The sequence below is a fragment of the Somniosus microcephalus genome, chromosome 34 (assembly GCF_052327205.1).
Source record: "Somniosus microcephalus isolate GS21.2 chromosome 34, FLI_Smic_1.0, whole genome shotgun sequence".
In the NCBI taxonomy this organism is placed as follows: Eukaryota; Metazoa; Chordata; class Chondrichthyes; order Squaliformes; family Somniosidae; genus Somniosus; species Somniosus microcephalus.
In genome coordinates this window covers 3,932,259-3,945,173 of record NC_141020.1, presented here as the reverse complement: position 1 = coordinate 3,945,173, position 12,915 = coordinate 3,932,259, and the positions used below count along the sequence as shown (strand labels likewise).

General features: G+C 46.4%; 1 protein-coding gene across 1 annotated transcript in view; it reads right to left on the bottom strand.

The window, feature by feature from the left end:
- Positions 1–11,911, bottom strand: part of spint2 (serine peptidase inhibitor, Kunitz type, 2) — a 45,056-nt gene extending 33,145 nt beyond the window's left edge. Inside the window, 1 exon segment of the mRNA XM_085973209.1 lies at positions 10,907–11,911. Coding sequence (XP_085829335.1) covers positions 10,907–11,315 — 409 coding nt within the window. The 5' untranslated portion in view covers positions 11,316–11,911.
- Between the last annotated feature and the right edge of the window lie 1,004 nt (positions 11,912–12,915).

The following is a 12,915-nucleotide window of genomic DNA, read 5'->3' as shown; positions in this document are numbered from 1 at the left end:
TATATCACACCCACTAACGTTTTCCTCCCCTTGCTATTTCTCATTTCTACCCATACAGATTCCGTTTCATCCGAGTTAATATCCTTCCTTTCCATTGCATTAATCCCCTCCTTTACCAGCAATGCTACCCCACCTCCCCTACCTTTTTGCCGATCCTTCCTAAATATTGTATATCCCTGGATGTTAAGTTCCCAGCCTTGCCCACCCTGCAGCCACGTTCCTGTAATCCCAATCAAATCATACTTGTTTACCTCTATTTCCACAACTAATTCATCCACCTTGTTCCTAATGCTTCTAGCATTAAGATACAAAGCCTTCAGGCTTGCTTTTTTCACACTCTCATTATGAATTAGTTTGGCCCTTTGTGTTTCTCTCCTTTGCTTATTGCTTCTCACCTTTCTACCATCTATTTCTGACTTCATATGACTTCCCTCTTTTCCACTACCTAGGTTCCCATCCCCCTGCCAAATTAGTTTAAATCCTCCCGAACCGCCCTAGAAAATATTACCCCGAGGACATCGGCTCCCTCACAGTTCAGGTGTAGACCGTCCCCTTGGTACAGGTCACTCCTCCCCAAGAACTGGTTCCAATGCCTCAAGAATTTAAATCCCTCTCCCTTGCACCACTGCTCAAGCCATGTATTTAGCTTATCTATCTTACTCTCTCAACAACTTTATTTATATAGCGCCTTTAACGTAGTAAAACGTCCCAAGGCGCTTCACAGGAGTATTATAAGACAAAAAATGACACCGATCCACATAAGGAGAAATTAGGACAGGTGACCAAACGCTTGGTCAAAAAGGTAGGTTTTAAGGAGCGTCTTAAAGGAGGAAAGAGAGGTAGCGAGGCGGAGAGGTTTAGGGAAGAGAATTCCAGAGCCTAGGGCCCAGGCAGCAGAAGGCACGACCGCCAATGGGGAATAGAGTGGGGGAATGGGACTGACTGGATTGCTCTACAGAGAGCTGGCATGGACTCGAAGGGCCGAACGGCCTCCTTCTGTGCCGTAATGACTCTATCTCACTTAACATTTCAGCCTCTACCCTCGGCACTGTTTTGCCATCCTCCTTTTAGCAGATCTATCTATCCTGGTCTGGCAACACCTCGAATTTAAAATTCTCACCTGTGTGTTCAAATCCCTCACCCCTCCCTATCTCTGTAACCTCCTCCAGCCCTACAACCCTCCCTATCTCTGTAACCTCCTCCAGCCCTACAACCCTCCCTATCTCTGTAACCTCCTCCAGTCCTACAACCCTCCCTATCTCTGTAACCGCCTCCAGCCCTACAACCCTCCCTATCTCTGTAACCTCCTCCAGCCCCCTACACCCTCCCTATCTCTGTAACCTCCTCCAGTCCTACAACCCTCCCTATCTCTGTAACCGCCTCCAGCCCTACAACCCTCCCTATCTCTGTAACCTCCTCCAGCCCCTACAACCCTCCCTATCTCTAACCTCCTCCAGTCCTACAACCCTCCCTATCTCTGTAACCGCCTCCAGCCCCTACAACCCTCCCTATCTCTGTAGCCTCCTCCAGCCCTACAACCCTCCGAGATCTCTGCACTCCTCCAATTCTGGGCTCTTGCCCATCCCCGATTCCCATCGCTCCACCATGGGCGGCCGTGCCTTCAGCCGCCTGGGCCGAGCTCTGGAATTCCCTCCCTAAACCTCTCCGCCTCTCTCTCCTCCTTTAAGACGTTCCTTAAAATCTACCCCTTTGACCAAGCTTTTGGACGCCTGTCCTAATATTTCTGTGGCTCGGTGTCAAAATGTGTGAAGCGCCTCGGGACATTTTACGACGTTAAAGGCGCGAGATAAACGAAAGTTGTTGTTGTTGTTACGTGCATTTAAATTGCGTAAATATCACGAGTGACAGATGCAGCTTCCGTCACCCCCGCTCCGTCAGATAAACGTTAAACCGACCCTGGTATGTTGGTCAAGAATGGGGTACCTCAGGTATATAAAATACTAAGTTGTGCACTCGAAATAAGGGGATCCAGCGCAGGGATGCGAGATGCTCCCCTGTTGTAGGACAGTCAGAGCACGAGCAGATTCAAAGCAAAGTCAACTTTGCTCTGCTCCAAAACAATGTCTTCTCATTTCCCCCCACCCCCCACCCCACAGCGGCCAGCCTGTGACCAGCGCGAGATTCCAACTTAGCGCCAAACTCGGCACAGTTTTGCGTCTGTGCTTCCATGGCCACCAGGAAGATTTGAGCGCCTCTCTCCGATCGGGAATAATCCTTTACAGCCAAAGCCGTCCCTCCACATAGTCCGAGCGGGATTCAAAAACCAGGCTGATGAAGTGGGAAAAAAAAAAACAGGGGGTGTCTAATTCACCGAGTTACCCCGACAAAGATGAAAGATACAAAAACAAAATACTGCGGATGCTGGAAATCTGGAATAAAAAACAGAAAATGCTGGAAATACTCAGCAGGTCAGGCAGCATCCGTGGAAAGAGAAAGAGAGTTAACGTTTCAGGTCGATGACCCTTCATCAGACAAAGGGTCATTGACCTGAAACGTTAACTCTCTTTCTCGCTCCACAAATATGAAAGATATTTTGGTCTATATACAGGAGAAGCAGCAGCAGGAGCAGTAAAGCAAGAACAAGACATCAGGACCAGTCTGGAGAATACTCCGAGCTAAGGAAAGATAATGTGGTGAGTGAAAGAGTTAGAAGTCCAACTATTGGATAAAAATGGGTAGAAAATCTAGGCCACAATTTCTACACAAACATTTTTGATCTAAAAATATGTATCGGTACATAGAACAGGAGGAGGTCGTTCACCCCCTCGAGTCTGTTCCGCCATTCAATGAGATCGTGGCTAATCTGTGATTGGCCCGTGTCCCTTAATACCTTTGGTTAACAAAAAGCTATCACTCTCAGATTTAAAATTAACAATTGACCCAGCATCAATGGCCATTTGCGGAAGAGAGTTCCAAACTTCTCCCACCCTTTGTGTGTCGAAGTGTTTCCTAACTTCACTCCTGAAAGGTCTGGCTCTAATTTTTAGGCTATGCCCCCTAGTCCTAGAATCCCCAACCAGCAGAAATAGTTTCTCTCTCTAACTACCCTATCGGGTCCCCTTAATATCTTGAGAACTTCGATCAGATCACCCCTTAGATCTTCTAAATTCCAGGGAATACAGCCCTCGCTTGACGGTGAATAAGAGAGAAGCAGCCCCAGGTTCATTTACGTCAATGAGTTTAGGAATCATTTTCCAAAAAAGGTCTTAAGACACATTCCTCAGAGGGCTCAGCCCCCGATTCCACGGATTGTGCTGTCGGCCCACTAAATGACTAATTTCTTCACCACAGTGACAGTCATCGACTTTGACGCCCATTAACTTTAGTCACAAGCCCGACTTTTATCTCTGCGATGTACTGATCCATATATTGGCCAGACTAGTTTTGCTGGATTTAGTATTCTCATCGTTTGACAGCACAATAGAGATAGTGATTGTGTCGAACACTCCCTGCAGCTCAGAAATCAGTGTGGGTGTCGCTTTTCCGACTGCCAAAGTTCAGCTCATAAAGCAATAGATGCCAGCTATAAAACTTACCGAACCTCCCTTGATTGTTCAACACTATCCTAGGTCATTAACTATTTGCGGGCAATCATCAAACCACCTTTCAAGTGATTGAGATTGGAATGGGTTACAGCAGGACCTCTTCCCCACTAGCCCCACACCCCCAGTTCCCCCAGGCAATATCCCCAGTCTGGGGGTAGAATAGAGGTTGCAAGATGAGACTACACAGACCAAGTAAGATGCCAGAGTTTGGTGACAAACCTTGGAGGGGAATTACGTGCATTTAATTGAATGGCCCTTTGATGCCAGAGGTTTCTCACTGTCGGCTTGCCAGGTGCCCTTTATTGCTACATCCTCGCCTTCAGAGAATGGTGCCAGTTAGCTCGGAGGACTGGCGTTTTGTGTCAATGTGGCCTGGACACACACAATCCCACCCAAATGACATCACATCTCAGGAGTTCTGCCCAAAGTGCTCCTCATCCCTGCAGATAGCTCCAGCGCCACAATTAAACACTCATTTCGACGGGGAACCGTTCAGTCTGCGGGAGCGAGTAATAAGTGATTGGAGCAAGTTGTTTTGAGGGGGGGGGGGGGGGGGGGAAAATGAGGAGCAAAAATATAGAAAGAATTCAGAAAGCTGCCACCCTGCATCCAATTCGTGCCGTACACGGCCAAATGCAAAGAGGTAAAAAAATGGTTGAATGTCCAAGTGTCAACGCAACAACCAGGAGGACAGCAAAAGGCAAAATTCACAAAAGTCAAACTCGACCAGTGCCGTCACAATTTTTCACTATTTTTCAGGGAACATTAAAGTTTTCTTAAATTTTGCGGTAAGACCTCACCAAGTAGGAACATAGGGAGTAGGACATTCAACCCCTCCAGCCTGTTCCGCCATTCCATTAGATCCTGGCTGATCTGCATCTCAACTCGATTTACCTGTCTTGGCTCCTTAACAAAAATCTATCAATCTCAGTTTTGAACATTTCAATTCTTTGAGGGGGGGGTGGGGGGAAAGAGTGTTCCAGATTTCCACTGCCCTTTGTGTGAAGAAGTGCTTCCTGACATCACCCCTGAACAGCCTGGCTCTAATTTTAAGGTTCTGTCCCCTTGTTCTGGACTCCCCCAACCAGAGGAAATAGTTTTTCGCTCTCTCTACCCCATCAACTCCTTTAATCATCTCAAACACCTCCATTAGATCACCCCTTAATCTTCTCTATTCAAGGGACAACAAGCCTAACCTGTGAAACCTGTCCTCGCAATCTAACCCCTTTAGCCCCGCGTATTATTCTGGTGAATCTGCTCTGCACCTCCTCCAAGGCCGATATATGCTTCCTGAGCTGTGGTGTCCAGAGCGGATCTTCGACCTCATCTCCACTTTCCTGCACTATCCCCGTATCCCTTGATTATCTTAATATCCAACAATCTATCGATCTCCGTCCTGAATATACTCAACGACTGAGCCTCCACAGCCTCTGGGGTAGAGAATTCCAAAGATTCACCACCCTGAGTGAAGAAATTCCTCCTCATCTCGGTCCTAAATCGCCGACCCCTTATTCTGAGACTGTGACCCCTGGTTCTCGACTCTCCAGCCAGGGGAAACATCCTCCCTGCATCTACCCTGTCAAGCCCCTTAAGAATTTTGTATGTTTCAATGAGGTCACCTCTCATTCTTCTAAACTCTAGAGAATATAGGCCTAGTCTACTCAATCTCTCCTCATAGGACAATCCCCCCATCCCAGGAACCAGTCTGGTGAACCTTCGTTGCACTCGCTCTATGGCAAGTATATCCTTCCTTAGGTATGGAGACCAAAACTCTACACAATACTCCAGGTGTGGTCTCACCAGGATCCTATACCAGTGTGTTTCCAATTTACACAGAATTCCAGAACAAGAGGTGATCTTATTGAAACATATAAGATACTGAGGGGGCTTGACAAGGTAGATGCAGAGAGGATGTTTCCCTCGTGGGGAAATCTAGAACTCGGGGGCACAGTTTCAGAATAAAGGGTCGCCCTTTTAGAACTGAGATGAGGAGGAATTTCTTCTCTGAGGGTCGTAAATCTGTGGAATTCTCTGCCCCAGAGAGCCGTGGAGGCTGGGTCATTAAATACATTGAAGGTGGAGATAGACAGATTTTTGTAAGATAAGGGGGTGAAGGGTTATGGGGAGCGGGCGGGGAAGTGGCTTTGAGCCCAAGATCAGCCATGATCTTATTGAATGGCGGAGCAGGCTCGCGGGGCCAAGTGGCCTATTCCTGCTCCTATTGTTTATGTTCTTGATTTAAAAAACACAGAGAATGGCAAATGCCAAGAGCTGATTTATCCCATTAGAGAGACATTAAATCGACCCTCACTGTTAAACTCATCTCAATCCCTCAACTCCCTTGAAAGAATTTGGTACTGAAAAATCGGGTGCCAAGATGTACACGCATGTTGGCGATGTCGTGAACATCACGATGTCACCAATGGGCTACGTACAGAGTGGCTACGGTACAGGACGGGTGACCCAGAGACCGAGTTCAAGTTCTGAAACTGAATTCAATTAATCTCCATTTGTGGGCTGGAACCAGAAAAAGGGCCAAGAAAGCTGCTGGATTGTCATTAAAAACCCAACTGGCTCACCAAAGTCCTTCAGGGAACACAGCCTGCCCCCCTCCCCAATCTGGCCTGCACCTGACTCCAGTCCCACACTACAAGGACGACTCTTAATCCTCTCAGGGCAAGGAGGGACGGGCAATAACTATTGGCTTGTCCACATCCCAAGAACAAACCTATTAAATATGGGCAGACATCTCAGGGAACGTTGTTAAGCGCAAAGACCAAGAGAATGCCGGGTTTCTAAAAACAGATCAGAAATCCATGAAATTATGGTGGAAAGAAATCAGTAAACATCAACTTTCCTGCATAAAACCATCAAGTTGAGACCATGCCCCTTGAAGTACACAAGGTCCGGTTTCTCTCGCCTAAATAGTCCTGAGCCCACCCTAATGCTTTGGCACCATGAAGCAAAAAAATGATTCAAACCATTTGTACACTCCAGAGGTCCATGCTATAAACATTTCACTGGGAAGATAGATCAAGGAATATTCAGAACCTTTTGTCCCCATACACAGATCACTACAAGCTAGTTAAGAGTACAGGTGCAAAAAGTAATCAAAAAGGCTGACAGGATATTGGTCTTTATCTCAAGGTTGGAATTCAAAAGTGAAGAACATAAGAACATAAGAAATAGGAGCAAGAGTAGGCCAATCGGCCCCTCGAGCCTGCTCCGCCATTCAATAAGATCATGGCTGATCTGATCCTAACCGCCAATCTACTATCACAGAACCATCTCCTGAATCTAACAGAATTAGACACATGAACTAGGAGCAGGATCAGGCTACACGGTCCCTGGGCCCGCTCCGCTACCCACAGGGCCATGACCGATCCGAACCTAGACTCATGTCCAAATTCCTGCCCGCTCCCCGTAACCCTTAATTCCCTTTACTTCTAGGAAACTGTCTATTTCTGTTTTAAATTTATGTAATGATGTAGCTTCTACAGCTTTTTGGGGCAGCATATTCCATGGACCTACCACCCTCCAAGTGAAGTAGTTCCTCCTCATCTCAGTTTTGAAAGAGCAGCCCCTTATTCTAAGACTATGCCCCCTAGTTCTAGTTTCACCCATCATCGGGAACATCCTCCCCGCATCCACCCGATCCAACCCCTTCACAATCTTATATGTTTCAATAAGATCGCCTCTCATTCTTCTGAACTCCAATGAGTAGAGTCCCAATCTACTCAACCTCTCCTCATACGTCCATCCCCTCATCCCCGGGATTAACCGAGTGAACCTTCTTTGTACTGATTCGAGAGCAAGTATGTCTTTTCTTAAGTATGGACACCAAAACTGTATGCAGTATTCCAGGTGCGGTCTCACCAATACCTTGTACAACTGAAGCAATACCTCCCTATTTTTATATTCTATCCCCCTAGCAATGAAAGCCAACATTCCATTGGCCTTCTTAATCACTTGCTGCACCTGCATACTAGCCTTTTGAGTTTCGTGCACCAGGACCCCCAGATCCCTTTGTACTTCAGTACTTTCCAGTTTCTTGCCATTAAGATAATAACTTGCTCTACGATTTTTCCTACCAAAGTGCATAACCTCACACTTTCCAGTATTGTATTCCATCTGCCAAATCTCTGCCCACTTACTTAGCCTGTCTATGTCCCCTTGCAGGTTTTTTATGTCCTCCTCACTCACTACTTTCCCTCCCATCTTAGTATCATCTGCAAACTTTGATATGTTACACTCGGTCCCCTCCTCCAAATCATTAATATAGATTGTAAAGAGTTGGGGACCCAGCACTGACCCCTGCGGAACACCACTAGTTACTGATTGCCAGTCTGAGAATGAACCATTTATCCCAACTCTCTGCCTTCTGTTAGATAGCCAATCCTCTATCCATGCCAGAATATTACCCCCAATCCCGTGATTTTTTATCTTAAGCAATAATTGTTTGTGTGGCACCTTGTCAAATGCCTTTTGGAAGTCTAAATACACTACGTCCACTGGTTCCCCTTTATCCACCCTATATGTTACTTCCTCAAAGAACTCCAGCAAATTTGTCAAACATGACTTCCCTTTCATAAAACCATGCTGACTTTGTCCTATTAAATTATGATTATCCAAATGTCCTGTTACTGTCTCCTTAATAATAGACTCCAAAATTTTACCTACCACAGATGTTAGGCTAACCGGTCTATAGTTTCCAGCCTTCTGTCTACTGGCCTTTTTAAATAAGGGTGTTACATTAGCAGTTTTCCAGTCTGCCGGGACCTTTGCCGAGTCCAGGGAGTTTTGGAAAATTATTACCAATGCATCCACAATCCCTACCGCCACTTCCCTCAAGACCCTAGGATGTAAGCCATCCGGTCCAGGTGATTTATCCGCCTTGAGTCCCATTATTTTACCGAGTACCACTTCCTTAGTGATTTTGATCGTGTTTAGCTCCTCCCCCCCATAGCCCCCTGTTTGTCCAGTGTTGGATATTCTTAGTGTCCTCTACTGTAAAGACTGATACAAAATATTCAGTGTTTTTGCCATCTCCATATTTCCCACCATTAAGTTCCAGTTGTACAGAGCCCATTTGGAGTACAGTGGTCAGTTCTGGGTACCACATCTCAGCAAGGATATACTGTCCTTAGAAAGGGGCAGAGCGCAGACACACTAGACGGATACCAGGACTAAAGGGGTCAGCTGTGGCTCAGTGGGCAGCACTCTCACCTCAGAGACAGAAGGTCGTGGGTTCAAGTCCCACTCCAGAGACTCGAGCACAAAATCCAGGCTGACACTCCCAGTGCAATGCTGAGGGAGTGCCGCACTGTCGGAGGTGCCGCCTTTCAGGTGAGATAGAAGATAGGAGCAGGAGTAGGAGTAGGAGTAGGCCATTCGGCCCCTCGAGCCTGCTCCGCCATTTAATGAGATCATGGCTGATCATCCAAATTCAGTGCCCTGTCCCTGCCTTCTCCCCATATCCCTTTAGCCTCAAGAAATATATCTAACTCCTTCTTGAATATAGAAGATAGGAGACGTTAAACCGAGGCCCCATCTGCTCTCTCCGATGGACGTAAAAGATCCCATGGCCACTATTTTGAAGAAGAGCAGGGGGGGGAGGAGTTATCCCCGGTGCTCTGGCCAATATTTATTCCTTAACCAAATCAGATTATCTGGTCATTATCACATTGCTGTTTGTGGGAGATTGCTGTGCGCAAATTGGCTGCCCCATTTCCTACAACAGTGACTACACTTCAAAAGTACTTCATTGACTGTAAAGCACTTTGGGACGTCCCGAGGTTGTGAAAGGCACTCCAGAAATGCAAGGTTTTTATCTCCTTAAAAAAAGAGTTAAGCGGACAGATTGGATCAGCTTAGTAATCTTGAGTTTCGAGGTTGAGGGGTGATCTGGTGATTAAAATAATAATAGGATTCAACAGGATAGATACAGGGAAATATTTCCTCCTGTGGGGAAATCAAGCACAAGAGGGCATAATCTTAAAATTAGTGCCAAGCCATTTAAGAATTAAATCAGGAAACATTTTTCATGCAAAAAGGTTGGGGAAATCTAGAACTCGCTCCCCAAAAGGCTATGGATTCCAGTTCAATGGAAATTTTCAAGACTGAGGTCGATAAAGAAACCAATTTGGGGTAAGGCTATCAAGGGATATGGAGCGAAGGCGTCTAAGTGGAGGTGTGGTGCAGATCAGGTGTGATCGAATAGAATGGCAGAAGAGGATCGAGGGGCCGAATGGCCTCCTCCTCTTCTGATAGGGACATTCAGATGCAGGTAATGATAAACACTTTTATATCAACACAATACAGAGGGAGAGGAAGGATTTTCACTGCCTCACAGATCATTGGCCAACACCCCTTGTTTTTTGAAGCCGTTCCATTTATTGAATTACTAACCACTCGATTTGAATTTTGCCAACATACCATCACCCGGTTACTGGCACAGGACGCCACTACACAGGAAATGTGACCTTCCAATCCTCTCCTCTCTACCACAAAACTTTCCATGGCACATTCCCAGGTAAAACTACTCCCCTTTTTAATGTCGCCATGTTATTAAGTGGCATTATTTCCTGGTTACAGACACCCTCCCTTCTCCTGTTCTCATTCTAACTTGCATGGAGGGAAGACAAAGAAAAACACAAATTAAAAAATAAAAGTTCAAACTCATGTTTTGGAGAGGAGAGGCGATTTCCCTTCACCCCTCCCCCACCCTGGTAAACAACACAAACAAAGCTGTGTTCTACACGTCGGTCCCCACCCCCAGCACACACACAAAAAAAAGCTTAGAGTTCAGAAATATTCTTGAATAATTCACTGCGCCTCTCCCTCAAATCTCCCCATGGAAACAGGAAGGCGAGGTTATATTAAATCACCTTTAAGCTAGCGCCCAATACTTCAAAAAGGCTACAATCAAGGTCCAGGTAACTAAGGGGGGCTTCACTCAATTACCTGTACAAGACTATCGAGAGGGCAAATTTAAATTCACGAGTTTTGCCCGCCGCTTTTGTCCAGAATGGTTTCAAACTTAACTCCCCAGAGAATCAGGTGAGCCACAAGTCTGGGGTGGGGGGCGAAGAGAGAGACTAGACATAATCCAAAATAACAGAAAACGCTGGAAAAACTCAGCAGGCCAGGCAACATCCATGGAGAGCGAGACAGAGTCAATGTTTCGGGTCGAAACCCTTCGTCAGAACTGAGAGTCATAGACATATGACTTGCCGAATTCAACAACAAGGTGCAAAAATGTGTCCAGTTCTGGCTGGGCTATGTATAGACTGTCCGTGGACACGATAAGAAGAAGACTGATATAGACATAGTCCAATTACCTGGTGGAATGTCACTGGGGTCCACGCTTTTGGACACAGCAGCCGAGTTGATGCTGGCCTGGTAGCCGGGGCGAGAGATGAGGGTGCAGGCTGACTTCGGGCTGCCCGAACAGTGGACGAGGTGGCAGGTCATCTTCCCCGGCGAGATCTCCTGCAGCAGGGCCAGGTTGCAGCGCCTGGTGGAGCAGCACTCGGATCTGCAGCGCAGCGAGCTGTTGACCAAGGCGGTGCCCAGGAGCTCGGCCCCGTCCTGGAAGCTCTTGGGGTGAAGGGAGGTTTCCTCGGAGATGTTGTAGGAGCTCGGGCACTTGTCCCCGGCAACCGGCTCGGCCAGAGAGCCGCGGGTGGCCGGGCTGAGGAACATCAGAGCCGCCAACAAGAGGCAGCGAGGGAGTCTCTCCAGCGCCATGGCGAAACTCACTCACTCACTCACACACACACACCTTTACCTGAAACTGACTCGCTAACCTGCGAAACTGACTAACGCCGCTCTGCACTGTTGACCAGAAATTCCAATCGATTGGGAAAAAGAGTTTTTGAGAAAAGACAAGTGCAATAACCTGTCCCCTCCCACCTCTAGACCTTGTTCTTTGTCCAACTCGACTTCCAGAAGCAGCTTTTAATCCAACTTGCGTTTCCCCTTCCCTGTAACTGACGTCACCGACAAGTTACAACGACCAGGATTCCTCTTCATTTCCTACTTTAATAATTTATTAATTTCCACCTTTTTAAAATTTGGTTATCTCTCTCTCTCTCCCTCTCCACCCGCCTCCTCCAATATATAATGTGCTTAGTAAATAAATCAAAGTTGAGGAGGGGTGGGTGGGCTGTCAGGGATAATTATTTCAACTGCGGGTGACTTTTACATCACAATGAGGACCTGTGAGAATTTATAGACGTGTCTCTCAGCCTGGGGGGAGGAAAAAAACATGATGCCTTTTATCATTAAAAAAAAATTACAAATATCATTTAAAAACTTTCACATTTATATCGAGGGCTACTGTGATTAGGCAAGAGACATAGAAACATAGAAGATAGGAGCAGGAGTCGGCCATTCGGCCCCTCGAGCCTATTCCACCATTCAATGAGATCATGGCTGATCATCCAAATTCAGTACCCTGTCCCTGCCTTCTCCCCATACCCCTTGATCCCTTTAGCCTTAAGAAATATATCTAACTCCTTCTTGAATATATTTAATGAATTGGCCTCAACTGCCTTCTGTGGTAGAGAATTCCACAGGTTCACCACTCTCTGGGTGAAGAAATTCCTCCTCATCTCTGTCCTAAATGACTTACCCCTTAACCTTAGACTGTGACCCCTGGTTCTGGACTCCCCCGCCATCGGGAACATCCTTCCTGCATCTAGTCTGTCTAGTCCTGTTAGAATTTTATAAGTTTCATTGAGATCCCCTCGCATTCTTCTAAACTCCAGCGAATATAAGCCTAATCGACCCAATCTCTCCTCATACATCATTCCCGCCATCCCAGGTATCAGCCTGGTACTTAGGCAAGTCGTTAAATAAATTGAAGTCTATATCATTAATAATTCAAAATTATGAGGGATTAAAAAAAAATAACATCTGCTCGCAGCTGGGCATTGAGTTTCCACTTGTTTGATTACAGTTTTAATTTTCCGATAGAATCTATTTGCATAACCACAAGTGTAAAATTTTCCACAGACAAACACAATCAGTCAGCCGAACAGAAGTAATCATCATTCCAATTACAACAACAACAACTTGTATTTATATAGTGCCTTCAACCTGGTAAATCATCCCAGGGTGCTTCACAGGAGCGATTATCAGACAAAAAAACTGACCCCGAGCCACATAAGGAGATATTAGGTCAGGTGATCAGAAGCTTGGTCAAAGAGGTCGGTTTTAAGGAGCGTCTTAAAGGAGGAGAGAGAGATGGAGAGGTTTAGGGAGGGAATTCCAGAGCTTAGGGCCCAGGCAGCTGAAGGCACAGCCGCCAATGGTGGAGCGAAGGAAATCGGGGATGGGCAAGAGG